Below are 14,944 nucleotides of genomic sequence, written 5' to 3'. Positions count from 1 at the left end.
AAGCTAACAACCGGTACATTTTCAAGAAAAAATAAAATAAAATAAGGTGAGTCAATGTTCTAGTATTTGTGGTGGTGTTAGACTTGTCTTAGTTGTCTATATTTATAGTGGCATTCCCCACCACTCCATTTATTTGACCTTCCAATCAAGTAATGATAAAATTCAGGTAGACTCATCAAATGGAGAGATGAATCTTGATTACTGAATTAATGGTGCCAACCTTCAAATTTACTACATATTTGACCCCCGACTATTGTGGTCACTTGACTCTACCAACTCAAACATAAAATCTTCTGCCCCATGTAGCAACCCTGGACAATAATTTTTCCACCATTAGGGAGAAGCTATTAAGAATGGAAGATGATTAAAACCTTTAAAGAGCTTTTTAGCTAAAATTGTCTCTAAGATTGACATAACTCCTTATTTTAGTCCTTAACAATGAAAATCGATAGAATGGTTCCTGAATTTGTTCACTGTAATCATTTTGGTAATTTTGTAAAACATTTGTCAACATCCTTGTTAAGTGGACGGGTTGGTTTGACAAAAATACCCTTAAGGGGGTCACATGACCGTTCACGTGAGAATTTAACGAGGATATTACAAATTTATTATAGATTGACCAAAATAATTTACAATGAACAAACACAAGGACCACTTGTATCAATTTTCATTGTCAAAAGAGAAAATTGTAGTAGTGATCCCTCAATTTTAACCCAATTGGAGCAATGATACATCAACTAAAAATTCATGATCATTGGTCCCTTAACTCATCAAAACGTGCAATTATGGTCATTTTCAACAACTCAGTCATAATTCCTTCAAAATTAATTATGTTGGAAGGATCATTGCTTCAATTAAGTTAAGGTTAAAGGATCATTGCTCCAATTGGATTAAAGTTGAGGGATCATTTCTCAAATTGGGTTAAAGTTGAGAGACTGTTGCTGAAAATTTTCTCATTTCGTTTTCTATGTTTGCCCTTTGATTCAGCCTCACGTGTGTGGCGCATAACTTATTGTGATGGAACTTCTAACGGAGTTGATGAAAATGACTCCACGTTTTGAAAAGTTAAGGGACCAATGATCATGAATTTTTAGTTGAATGACCATTACTCCAATTAAATTAAAGTTGATGGACCATTTCTACAATTTCCACTTGTCAAAAACCAAAAAAAAAGAATCATGTCGAAAAACCATTTTAGGTAAGAAACCTCCTTTATAGTAAAGGCATTAATCGATTATCTTGTTATAGTAAATGCATAACTGTATGCTGCAGCTGCATGCATGCATACATAATCATATGGTCAACAAAATAAGAAGAATTGACTTGTAGGAGGAAATAAATATGACTACCAAACATCGACCTACTGTATATTAAACCACAAGGACAAATATTTGTTCGTAGCATATAGTCGCACTAGGCAATTTTGTGGCAGACCGTCTTACCAGTTGGGGAAGAGATCCCTTCCGGATCTCTTCCACCAATGCCACACAATCAATTAATTCGGATTCATAAAATTTGATTAAACGGTTAAAATTATTATAACTTTTAAATAGATCTTCTGTTTGTAGTCGTTTGATTAAATTTCAAGGGTCCGAATCAATTGATTGTGTGACTTTGGTGGAAGAAATTTGGAAGAGATCTCTTCCCTACCAGTTGGTTCATTCATACATGATACATACATATTGTGATGAAACACTTGCCAATGAAAGCTCCCTTAACAAACAATTAAAAACAAAATCTTCTTGTCTTTTCTCACGTGGCATGAAAATAGCGAAATCAAATTTAATGAAATTAAATATTCTTAACTAACTGAATTACGATAGTTGTGACACAATGTTGTTTAATATGTAGCATTAAGTTTTTCTCATGTGACAACACTCACAACACATCTTAGCACATTTTATTGTTTTTCTAGCTTATTGTACCTGACAGAGAACAACTGATGATAGGAAATCTATCAGGTTTATCTTATTAAACACGTGGCATAATGACATGGTCTCACCAGGACGTAGCGTGGTCCTTTCCGTAGAGGGAAAGAGATTCTTTTCGGATATTTTACCAAGAATATCAGATCAAATGATTCAAACTTTTCAAATTTCATCAAACAATAAAAAATTATCATAACTTTAAAAGAATCAAAACAAATGAGTTATTAGATGAAATTTAAAAGATCCGAATAATTTGATCCGAGAATCTCCGTCCTCGGTAGAGTGACCTCCCTCAGCTGCCTGTCTGCCCATCATCCAGATTCCAGAGAGGCACATCGCCAAGTGGCGCGTTACGACAAACATAATCCCCCGCACCATTTGAGCAAGAAACCAACGGCTATTTAATCTTTGTGTTTTGTTGCCTTTTCACCTCAACAAATAAATGAAAAAAACAAATAGCAAATTGTATAAAATGGCTACAATTGTTGCATATATTTAATATAACTACTATCTGACCCTCCAATATAATTCATATGAAAATGTGTACCTGATATAATTATCATATGATTGTCGAAATGATGATTATATTAAATATGTATAATTATAGCTAAATCACTTTTTGTAATTTTTTTTTTTTTTTGAAAATAATTGAGATGAAAACTGAGTTCAATTGAAATTTTACAAATCTTTATCACTTAAACGATCAAATATTGAAATGTCAAATCTAATAGTTTCTCATAATATTGAACATAAAAGAGTAATCATTGTAGCAATTAAAATTTGTATTTGCATCATTTTTTTTTTTATCAAGTCATACCAAGTGAACTTGGTGTTCCAAATAGGCTACATGTTTTTTATACATAGAAAGATAAACTTTTAAAGTCCTACGAATCAAGTGTAATAAAAGAAGGACAATACTTGTATCTTTTCTATGAGAAACTTATTTATATCTCATTTACGATTAACATATTTCACTTGTACAAAAATCACAACCATTTATTTTTTTTATCACTTAAAAATTATATATGCGAAGAAACAATTAATTTAGAGAAGTTGTAATCATTCATGAATAAAAAAAATAAAAAAAAGGGACAGCCACGATGAAAACTCTATTTGTTACGTAGGTTAATGGGAGCGTGAGTGGGTTAACGATTATGTAGGTCGGCAAGGGCTGCTTAATTCATTTTCCTTTCAATGGAACCGGATACTTTCCGAATAAAAAAAAACTGAGCCTACTCATCAAATGTTTTGAACTATTAGAATTTGATTCAACGATTACAAATAGGAATGGACTCGGTTGATTTAGGTCCAGAAATGATTGATTCCACAATTACAAACAGGTGTGAACACGGTTCGTTTAGGTCCAGAGGGGATTCATTCCGCCTTCAATAATTCACATGTCAGAAAAGGCAACTATAAAAATACACCTTCACAAGTCATCGTCTTTCACTTCCCGTTCCCTCTCTCTCCTCTCTCTCTCTCTCTCTACGCTCTCATTCTGAAGCCCTGCAAATTCACCTTCGAGAAACGAAACCCTAGATTCTCTATCACTTTCCCGAGAAAATCTCCAGGAAAAGATTGAATCTTTCTCTTTCCGAAGGTCCTAACTTCCTCATTTCCCCATCCAATTTTGTCCGAATTCCAACATTCCGATTAAACCCTAGATCCCAAATCCGAGTAATTCATTTGGGTGATGGGTAAAGTTCTCAGAGAAACCTCCAGGCCCTCCTCGTCTTCGTCTTCTCCAGCCTCTTCGCCGCCTCCGACCACCACTGCGTCGACGTCGATCACCGAGACCGTCAACGGGACCCACCATTTCAAGATCAACGGCTATTCGCTGTCCAAGGGGATTGGGATTGGCAAGTACATAGCTTCCGATACGTTTAATGTGGGTGGGTTTTCGTGGGCCATCTATTTCTACCCGGACGGCAAGAGCGTTGAGGACAATGCCGCCTACGTCTCGCTCTTCATCGCGCTCGCCAGCGAAGGAACCGATGTGAGAGCGCTGTTCGAATTGACGCTTTTGGACCAGAGCGGGAACGAGAGGCACAAGGTGCATAGCCATTTCGGGAGGACATTGGATAGCGGCCCTTACACGCTCAAGTATCGCGGAAGCATGTGGTGGGTTTCCGAATTTTTTCGGGTTTTTGATTGATTGCGTATTCGTGGGTATCTTTCTTTTGTGATGAAAGTGTATTGCTTTATTTAATGCAGGGGTTACAAACGCTTTTTCAAAAGAACTTCTTTGGAGACATCAGACTACCTTAAAGATGATTGCCTATCAGTTAACTGTATGGTTGGTGTTGTCAAGTCACATACACAGGGACCAAAAATTTACTCTATACCGATACCGCCATCCAGCATGGCTCATCAGTTTGGCAAGCTACTGGAAACCGGAAAGGGAACTGATGTAAGTTTCGAAGTGGACGAGGAAATTTTCTGTGCTCACAAGTTGGTCCTAGCAGCTCGATCACCTGTATTCCGGGCCCAACTATTTGGTCCCATGAAAGATCAGAACACTCGTTGCATAAAAGTTGAGGACATAGAGGCTCCAGTCTTCAAGGTTTGTTGCATTTCCTCTTTTCTTTGGTTGCTGATGCCGATAAACTTTTGCACTTAACGTTATAAGTTGATTACGGTATTTGTTTGGTATCCATGACTTTGATCTCGTATTTACTTTAGCTGCAATGTCACTAGCAGATTGCATCATTGATGTCGGTACTCTGATATGTATTGCAGTAGTGATTTTTTGTCGTTTGGTATTAAGTGGTATAATGTGGCCTAGCAAGAAGTAATAAGATTCGTTTTCATGGAAAAATCCCAATTTGGGATTCATCTTGTCCGTGTGCAGGCGTTACTTCATTTTATATACTGGGATTCACTGCCTGACATGGAAGAGCTTACTGGAATCAACTCCAATGGGGCTTCCACTTTGATGGCTCAGCATCTGCTTGCAGCAGCGGATCGCTATGGCTTAGACAGGCTCAGGTTGATGTGTGAGGCAAATCTTTGCCAGGATGTCACTATAAACAATGTGGCAACGACATTAGCTTTGGCAGAACAACATCACTGCTCCCAGCTGAAACCTGTGTGTCTCAGATTCATTGCAACTCCCGGAAATCTACTAGGTAACCCATTTCTCTCTGAGGCTTTATTTCACAAAACTCTGGAAAGTAGAATTGTTGATGATGATTATGGATGATAATTTGGTTATATGTGGATGATAATTGGTAGGAGAAATTCATATTCATCATTTGTTAATTATTTTACGTGTGAATTTCGTACGTAAGCCTTTGAAATTAGTTGGTAAAAGTAGGGTATTAAATGTAATTTATGTTTTCGTGTTACTTCTCATGTCGCTTTGGTCCTTGTGTAGTCTTTGTTTAATCATTGGGTTCTGAATAGAAATGCTATGTAACTCATTAATTGATACTTAGTTATACTGTTTTTGTTTTGCAGGTGTTATGCAAACAGATGGTTACAAACACTTGAAGGAAAGCTGCCCGTCCATTCTGACCGATCTCTTGGAATACGTAGCTAGTGTTAATGAGCATTCTGCGTCCTTATGCAGGCAAGGGAATGAAGCTATTCCCGATGGCAGTGACATCCATGGCAGGCGGGTGAAGCAAAGGCTATAGGCAAGTGAACTTTCTAAACCTTTTCTCTGTAGACAACGATAAAAGGAAAGAACGAATTGAAAAGAAACAAAAAAAAAATGCAAGGAGAGATTATTTCTAGATTTAGAAATAACTGCTAGTGTTTTTAGCCTTGTGTAAGTCAGAAAGATGTCGATGTCGACGTTGGCTTGTAATGTGAAAGTTGTAGTACTTACTGTTTTGATTGATCGAATGAAAATTCAATTCTTTTGCTTTGTAACTCTCTCTCTCTCTCTCTCTCTCTCTCTCTCTCTCTCTCTCTCTCTCTCTCTCTCTCTCTCTCTCTCCCCCCCCCCTGCATAGTATATGACCTGATGTGTCAAATTCCTTGACTTCTTAAAGTGGTGCAATTAAGTAAAAAGGGATGCCACGTTACTACGATGACATCCCCAGCCAAACACGTACTGTCATGTGCCATTTGGGAAAACTTAAAGAGCAAGGACTGCGGCGAGTACAAATTGTATAACAGTAACAAATACACACAGAAAAAATCCAACAGTGTTTTACATATATGGATGTAAAATCCCACAATTTCATTGATAAAATTTATGATGCAACAAAAAATAATGAATGCCGGCCACTTTGTTGCAGTAAAAATCTAAAACACAGCAGATATTAACAAGAAGAATGTCAATAATAATCTCCCAGTTGTAAAAGTGGAAGCTGAAGAAAGATTGTGAGCACCAATTGTATCTACCCCTCCTGTCTTCTCATTCCGCACCTTGATGCTTGATGAGCAGTTGTAGTCGGTCCATCCGATCATCTGATTCTCCAGATCATAAATCACCAGCTTGTTCGACAGCACCAAATCACCGAGAAGCGTCATGGAGTCACCGCTTTTCGATTTCATCCCGCTGCTCTGCCAGCCGGAACACCACACATCTTCCTTCAGCTGGAACAGATAGTCATGGGGATAAACCGTCAGGGAAGCCGAATTCTTGAAGTGGAGCTTCACCAATGGAAATCCATTGTCAACATTGTTGGAAAATTGGAAGCATGTGAACTGGTCGTCAACTGTGTGCAATTTCAAGTCAGGCTGCTTGGCTAAAATCTTCTTCATCACTGCGTTGAAAACCTCCTCTGGGAGATAGCCCAGGGTTGTTCCGCTGTCGATGATCGTCCCTGCGTTTGACCCCGTGTCGAAAACATCAGAGGGGAGCTGCAGGACATTACCTCCCACCTCAATTGCCTCCATTACAACATTGTAATGCGCCTGCCCCCGCACCAACGGAGTTGTGTTCTTCACTTTTGGCTCCACAACTTGGCCAATGGCGAAAATCCCGCCTCCGCGAACATTGTCCAAACAATGTGCAAATTGTTTCTTCACCTTCCCGGAAGCAGCCAGCTGGGAAAACACAGACGAATTCGCCTGCCCGAATCCTAGAATCCCATCAAGCGCCTCGGATGATTTGTCCAGCTGCCCGGATTGCCTAGCTCCGCAACCAAACACAACACTGCCATTAGTCCCCTTATCAAATTGAATAGTGTCCTTCACAAAGTATCCCGCCGTCGCACTTCCGTCGCCATAAGTCACGTCGTATTGGCAGAGCAAGTCCGGCTGGCAGCCCGGAAGCTGACCGTTGTATTTCGACGTGCAAAACTCCTGATTACAAGTAACAGCTTTCGAACTCGAAGAGCCTTTCGGATCATACAATGTGAGCTTCACGCCAATGTCACTTTTCTTAGGACAGTTTGTGCAGTCGATGCAATTGACCCACAGGATGTCACTCCCTGTATCCACCTGGACAAAATAGTCCTTGGACGGCGACCCAATCCTGAGCTTGGCGAAGTATAATCCGGTCTCTGACGGACGGCCATTGCCGCCCAGCTGTAGATCCACCGCAGAAGCAGAGTCGGCGAGAATCCGGCCGTGGCGGCGGGAATCGTGGGCTTTGAGCTCGCTCAACGACCGCCCGTCACGGCCATTGAACTTGTGGCTGACGGAGAACACGAAATTTGCCGACGCATCTGGAAAAAATGTGGAGAAAATCAGAAAACAACCCAGAACGGCTCTTGGATTTTTGTGAAGATCCATATGGAATTAAAGAAAGGAGGAATCTTTGAGGTCGGAATCGAGATTGAAAACAACCCAAAGATTCAAAATTTGGAATTTGGATTGGTGGTCCGAAAATTTGAAGCTTCTGAGATCTGGATTATATGGACCCCGCAGGGAAAGGAGCTTTTTTTGGGGAGAATACCCGGATTCGAAAACGATTCCTGGATTGGATTTTGGGGATTTAGAGAGGTGAGTTTTGTGGAGAATTCATGGGCGAGTTGGGTGGGGGAAGGCACAAGGAGGTCGGCGAGGGAGGAGGGAAAGGCATGTGTAGAGAGAGAGAGAGAGAGAGAGAGAGAGAGGGAAAGGAAGAAGAAAGACTTGGGATGTCGGACGGAGAGAGTTGCGCGTTTTCTTGAACGTTGGCTTAACACTAATTAGAATTTAGAAATGAGTTCTTCTCAACTTTAAACTCAAATGTTAATTAATTAATTACTTAACCAACAAATTAAAATTGTCAACCACCCAACTCAAAAGGAGAGGTAATAAGTCAAGATCATATATAAATATGTAACGAGTTGCGACTTAATATTTTGGTCTACTTGTATTTTTCTTCATTTGTAAGTGAAAGTTTTGATTCTCCTAAAAAATGAATTTAAGCCACATTATTGTTTTATCATTGTAAGGTTAAACCCATTTTCACCTTTATTAGTACTAGCCTTTCTGCACGCGCTCATGCGCGTGCGAAAGACATTTTTTTCATCACGGCGCGCTACGTGTGACTTACACATTTTAGATGTATTTATATGCGATGATTGGTTCAATGTATAGAAACATAAAATAAAGACGATTATCATCTCTAATAATACAAGCAGTAATTTAAAGTATTTATCTAGAATTTGTAAATAAAAAAAAGTAATAAATAACAAAGAAGATTATCATAATTTAGTTGCAACTAAAAGCTAAATAAAAAGTATAAAAACAATCCAAGAACTTCAATTGACCTTGATACGCTTGATAGCAAAACATATCATGAACTTATATCGCCGTCCTGTTGAAAATTTAATGCGTTCAGTTAAAATTAAATATTAGTAGTATTTGTAATTGAATTGCATTAAAAGTTGAAAACGGGAATTAAACATTAAAAGAAAGAATATAACCTTATGTTGAATTCGAGGGAAGCGAAATATCTTTGTACACAACATTCCTTGAAAGGAAAACATATACGACCCTAACCAAAGTTAAGACAGTAGGCATAAAAAGGTGATGCCTTTGACGACATTCAAAGTAAATATTAAACATGCTGTGCAATTGTGTACCATCTAACAAAATTAAGAATGAATAGAGGAATACCTCAGTAATGAAATGAGGGAAATACCTTAGTAATGCAGTATTTCTGTTTGTATTTTTCTTTGAATGCTCCACTAATTCACTGCACCGAACCCTGTTTAACCAAAAAGAAATGAGGAGAATGTAGACATGGAATTGATATTAGTAATGCAAACCACCAAATGAAACACATATATTATATACCCACAATCGATTAATAGTCAAAGTCTGTAATCCCTATAATAGTCCAAGTCTATAATCCCTATTTCATTTATGGGTGACATAAAAATGCATGGACAAAACAGACAGTGTCATTTGGTGAGGCAGAATACATAATCGTGTCATCGTGTCATAGTGTTCTACCTATTCTATCGCTAGCACTTGCACTGTTAACCCTATCCTATCTTTCTCTGGGGCTTGGTTTTTAGAAATGGGGTCGAGACTGAAGTTTACTTCAAGTCACTTACCCTTCATGCAGTCACGTTTTGCTATTATTTTTGTTGTACCATTTCTATGCTTTCCCGTCTCTGTTTCTAGTGTTTTGCCTTAGTTCGTAAGTCTTTGGGCATGACCTTCCTTTTATATTCTACTTACCGTGAAAAAAAAAACTCCACCTAAAGCTTCCATGACATAATCTAACAGAAAGAAGAAAAATTTGCATCCAAACTGAAACTAAAAATGAAAGAGAAGGAGATACTTACCATTGGAGATACTTTTATTTGGAAACACCGTTTGGAAAGCAAAATCAAGTACATGCTTAATATTGATCACAATGGCGTTGAAATCATTCAAATACGAAAAGTGTAAAGTCTTATCTCATGTGATGTGAAGCCTCCCAAAACGTCAATTTTATGTTTCATCCGTCAAAAATAATATTTTCTCATCAACTTGTTTGTACTTTTATTAATTAGAGTTTTATTCTAAAGTAGGCATAAAAAGGTGATACCTTTGACGGCATTCAAAGTAAATATGAAACATGTGCGATTGTCTACCATCTAACAAATTAATAATGAATAGGTAATAATAAAAATTGAAAACAGATAACAAATTTTATAACAAATGCTGGTCTGCAGAAGCACCACATAGCAGATACCCTTGAAGTCATCTGCCAAAATTTTCTCCCAACACTTCGATTTCCATCTCCTGCTCTTGTATATAGTCTGTAAACATAGTAGTAAAACACACAGTTAAGTAAATTCCATAGCTTGAAACATAATTTAGTAAAATTTCATAGCCTTATGATATAAATCACACATTTCGATCAAATCCCATATTCTGAAAACCTCAAAAAAAAAAAAAAAATTATATCAAGATCAGTGACAAAAAAAATCGAAAACTTACGGAAAAGCTTCACTTTGTACTCCCAATCCTTTTCACGAATATGGAAGAAAAAAAAATGAAAAGAGTGGAAAATCAAAACTCGACTTGGGGATTTTTCATGGCTCTGTAGATGCCCAATCTCTTTTAACACACACAATCTCACCCATTGAGTAATGGCTCGTTTGGATGTGCTTTTAAAATGACTGAAAGCGCTTTTAGAGAAAATATTTTTTGGTTCCAAAAGCACTTAAAGTGTTTTCTACAAGAAGCACCAGTTATGTGCTTCTTCCCGGAAGCACCTTAAGTGCTTTTCCATAATTTACTTGCATTTTTACTAAGAATTGGTTCCAAAAATATTTTCACCAAAAGCGCTTTCAGTCATTTTAAAAGCACATCCAAACGAGCTCTAAGATAGTCACCATTCCCAAATTAACTGACAGAAAAAAAAAAAAAAAAACTGATTATTTTCCTCCGGGTGTGGTACTTGAGATGAGTGAAAGAGTTCCTCCGGATGTGGTTCTTGTGCGGGACGACGACGCTTTCTTTTGCTTCCATCACGCGGATTCTTCTCGCAAGAAAGTGGGAAGAAAACTGCTTCTAATGTTTTGTTATTTTTTTTTTGTTTTTATGACAAAATTATCCATGTATTTTGTATTCTATTATTTTCAGGTAGTTGTGGATTTTTTTGTTTGAGGGGCTTTATAGTCCATTTCTTTTTGGTAAAGCCTTGAGACACCAAATTGGCCTTCTGGCTTTCTAATCTTAAAGATTAAAGATAAATAATATCGTTTGTTCAAAAAAAAAAAAAAATATATATATATATATATATATATATATGTACACCGATTGGTTGTTCAACACACTAGCTGTTCATGTTGATGTACCAATTTGTCTTTAATTAATATTAATATATAAGCATTGCGTGGATAAAAAAAAATGGAGTTTTAACGAAACATTCCCTATATTGTTTACTTTTAACAAAAAACCACATTTTTACCTTTTATGGGTACTATTCACTACATCTGTATTTGTTATTTTTCATTAAAATTAAAAAAAAATTGAACTTTTAGTTAGTTTTCCATAAAATAAAATAAATATATATATATATATATAATAAAATGTGCTTTTAAATGATTAAAAACGCTTTTAGTAAAAAAAAAAATTTACCAATCTTTAAAGTGTTATCAAATCTGCTTACATGTGAAAATAAAAAGGAAATTATGTTACCGACGTAACTAGACTATTGATATTAAAATGTCTGAATTTAAAACTTAAAACTCTTTTTCCAATAATAAGAAAAAGAGAGTGAATTGTTATTGACATTTAAAAAAAAAATCATTTTACTTTCCAAAATTTCTATAATTAGAAAGAAAAATACACTTATAAAGAGTGTTACTATTAGTTTCCAATATAAGATAAAGAGTTTTTTGAGCAAATACCACTTGAATTTGTAAGCATGTGAGATAATATCACCTAAACTTTCAAGTTTTATTTTTTACGACTTGAACCTAAGTTACTTTTCCTCTATGTTGTTGTTAAAACATGTCACTTGCAGGAATATTTTCGTTAATTAACTTTGTGGGATTGACTAGGATCAAATTGACTCCAAAATAATACTGCTGGAGTCAATATGGCACCAAATTTGGGGATTTGTACAGACCCAGTTCGACAATTCCCTCCATAAGAGTTTGAAAAATAATATTTAAATAAATTAAGGTAAACCACATACTCACTGGCTGACCTATAAAAAAATCTTTAAACTTCATTGTAAGTTGCATACTTTTCACTTCAATTCTTCAACAACACTTGTCAAAATCAAACCCGAAATCAACCTTTTCGATTCTCTTCATGACTTGACTCCAACGCCCCTATAAAAAAAAAATTGCCTATTGCATTTGGACGAATTGATTTCATCGAGAGCCCTAGAAAGTCAATTGATGGTAATAATTAAAAATTCATGTGGTATTTACGTATATGCTTACAAGTTCGGGTGGTACTTATGTAAAATTTTCTAAAATAAAATAACAATTGGATTGGTTTTATTTTAGGATAAGACGTGAAACATTGGAATTGCCAATTGGATATTTCTTGGCAATTACATGGAGTTTATTACAAACGCTCTCTCACTCCCTTGTTGTTAATCATTTGTCACGTTCTTTAGTTTGTGTGATACTCTTTATTTGGCCGGCAACGTTGTTTGATGTCAAAAGGACCCGACCAAAAATCCATATGAATTCAGAAAAGAGAAATATTTGCGTCTAAAAACAAGAAAATGATGAATCTGATGACAGAGATGAACTTCTGTATGCAAAATTATCATGTTTTGTTGAGAGTGAACAACATCGAGAGAATGACAGATCTCGCATGTGTTTATAAGTAGTTGAGTTACATTTTATATTGCCAATTGAGTTTATAGTGAAACATCAATTTCTTCATGATATCAAAGCAGGTTGACCTATGTGTGAAGCCCAACGGCACACGTGATTCACGTTCTCTGGTTTGTGTTGTTCATATGCTAGACTTGAAAATTCACTACATGTAAGAAAACGTATTGAGAGCACATCTCACAGTGGATAAGAGGTCTATTTCTAGATATTTTCTCCGTTGACAACGAAAAAAGGAAAGAACGAATTGAAAAGAAACGAAAAAGGTGAGAGATTATTCTAGGTTTAGAAATAACTGCGAGTGCTTTTAGCCTTGTGTAATTCAGAAGGATGTTGGTGTCCACGTTGGCTTGTAACGTGAAAGTTCCTCTCTCTCTCCCCCCCCCCCCCCAACATAATACACGACCTGATGTTCAAATTCTTTGGCATTTCTAACCAAACACGTACTGTCATGTGTCATGAAAGTTGCTGCGGACATTCGTAATCAAATACACACTACTATGTAGGAAACTTAAAACGCAAGGCATTGCGCAAGAACAATTTGTATAACAGTCGACAAATACACACAGAAAATTCCAACAGCATAACATTTATGGATGTAAAATCCACAATTTCTTTGATAAAATTTATGATGCAAACATAATCTAAAACACAGCAGAAATTAACAAGAAGAACGTCAATAATAATCTCCCAACCGTAAAAACTGAAGCTGAAGAAAGATTGTGAGCACTAATTGTATCTATTGTTCCAGTCTTCTCATTCCTCACTTTGATGCTTGATGAGCAGTTGTAATCGGTCCATCCAATCATCTGATTCTCCACATCGTATATCACCAGCTTGTTCGACAGCACCAAATCTCCGAGAAGCGTCAGGGACTCTCCGCTTGCCGATTTCATCCCGCTGCTCTGCCAGCCGGAACACCACACATGTCCCTTCAGCTTGAACAGATAGTCATGGGGATAAACCGTCAGGGAAGCCGAATTATTGAAGTTGAACTTAACCAATGGAAATCCATCGTCTAAATTGTTGGAAAATTCGAAGCATGTGAAGTGGTTGTCAACCGTGCTAATTTTCAAGTCAGGCTGCTTGGCTAAAATCTTCTGCATCATAGGGTCGAAAACCTCCTGTGGGAGATAGGCCAGGGTTGTTCCGCTGTCGATGATCGTCCCTGTGATTGACCCCGTGTCGAAAACATCGGAGGCGAGCTGCACGACCTCACCTCCTACCTCAATTGTCTCCAGTACAACATTGTAATGCGCCTGCCCCGGCACCAACGGCGTTGTGTCGTTCACCTTTGGCTCCACCACTTCGCCCATGGCGAAAATCCCGCCTCCGCGAACATTGTCCAGACAGTGTGCAAATTGTTTCTTCACCTTCCCGGAAGCAGCCAGCTGGGAAAACACAGACGAATTCGCCTGCCCGAATCCGATAATCCCATCAAGCGCGCTGGATGACTTACTTATCTGCCCGGATTGCGCAGTTCCGCAACCAAACACAACATTGCCATCAGTCCCCTTATCAAATTGTACATTGTCCTTCACAAAGTTTCCCATCGTCTCACTTCCGTCACCATAGGTCATGTCGTACGAGCAGGGCATGTTCGGCTGGCAGGCTGGAGGCTGATCTTTGAATTGCGACGTGCAAAAATCCTGATCACAAGTAACAGCATTCGAACTCGAAGAGCCTTTCGGATCATACAATGTGAGCTTCACGCCAATGTCATTTTTCTTGGGACAGTCTGTGCAGGTGATGCAATTGACCCACATGATGTCACTCCCTGTATCCACCTGGACAAAATAGTCCTTGGACGGCGTCCCAATCCCGAGCTTGGCGAAGTACAGTCCGGTGCCGGACGGACGGCCATTGCCGCCCAGCTGTACATCCACAGCAGAAGCAGACCCGGCAAGAATCCGGCCGTGACGGCGGGAATCGTGAGCTTTGAGCTCGCTCAACGACCGTCCGTCACGGCCGTTGAACTTGTGGCTAACGGAGAACACGAAGTTTGCCGACGCATTGGAAAAAAATGCGGAGAGAATCAGAAAACAACCCAGAACGGCTCTTGAATTTTTGTGAAGATCCATATGAAATTTAAGAAAGCAAGAATCTTTGAGGTCGGACCGAGAGGGTTGTGCGTTTTCTTGAATGTTGGCTTAACATTAAATAGGGATGGTTTCTTCTCAATTTTAAACTCAAATTTTATTTAATTAGAGATAATAACTAAGTCAAGATCATAGTATACATCGGTCGTTGATGTTAGATGCTAATGTTGATGTTCGTCTTTAACCATTTTTAATACAAGTACTGTTTGAAGAAGAAAAAGCTGTACAAAAG

The 14,944-nt window shown here is 37.8% G+C and overlaps 3 protein-coding genes across 3 annotated transcripts; 1 reads left to right on the top strand and 2 right to left on the bottom strand.

Annotated features, from left to right (window-relative positions):
* The first annotated feature begins 3,345 nt into the window (after positions 1–3,345).
* Positions 3,346–5,804, top strand: LOC126614660 (BTB/POZ and MATH domain-containing protein 2-like). The gene is made up of 4 exons (XM_050282308.1): positions 3,346–4,049; positions 4,143–4,491; positions 4,780–5,056; positions 5,388–5,804. Exons 1-4 carry the CDS (start codon positions 3,622–3,624, stop codon positions 5,564–5,566), a joined length of 1,233 nt encoding a protein of 410 aa, XP_050138265.1. The 5' UTR covers positions 3,346–3,621; the 3' UTR covers positions 5,567–5,804.
* A 223-nt stretch (positions 5,805–6,027) lies between these two features.
* Positions 6,028–8,036, bottom strand: LOC126614656 (aspartic proteinase 36-like). Its single transcript, XM_050282304.1, has one exon. It carries the CDS (start codon positions 7,617–7,619, stop codon positions 6,183–6,185), a length of 1,437 nt encoding a protein of 478 aa, XP_050138261.1. The 5' UTR covers positions 7,620–8,036; the 3' UTR covers positions 6,028–6,182.
* Positions 8,037–13,025: 4,989 nt separating this feature from the next.
* Positions 13,026–14,715, bottom strand: LOC126614657 (aspartic proteinase 36-like). Its single transcript, XM_050282305.1, has one exon. The coding sequence runs from the start codon at positions 14,692–14,694 to the stop codon at positions 13,258–13,260; it is 1,437 nt and encodes a 478-aa protein (XP_050138262.1). The 5' UTR covers positions 14,695–14,715; the 3' UTR covers positions 13,026–13,257.
* Positions 14,716–14,944: the final 229 nt, after the last annotated feature.

This window comes from Malus sylvestris, chromosome 3 (genome assembly GCF_916048215.2).
Source record: "Malus sylvestris chromosome 3, drMalSylv7.2, whole genome shotgun sequence".
NCBI classification, from domain to species: Eukaryota; Viridiplantae; Streptophyta; class Magnoliopsida; order Rosales; family Rosaceae; genus Malus; species Malus sylvestris.
Note: the sequence above shows the minus strand (reverse complement) of the source record. Positions and strands in the feature narration are given on the sequence as shown.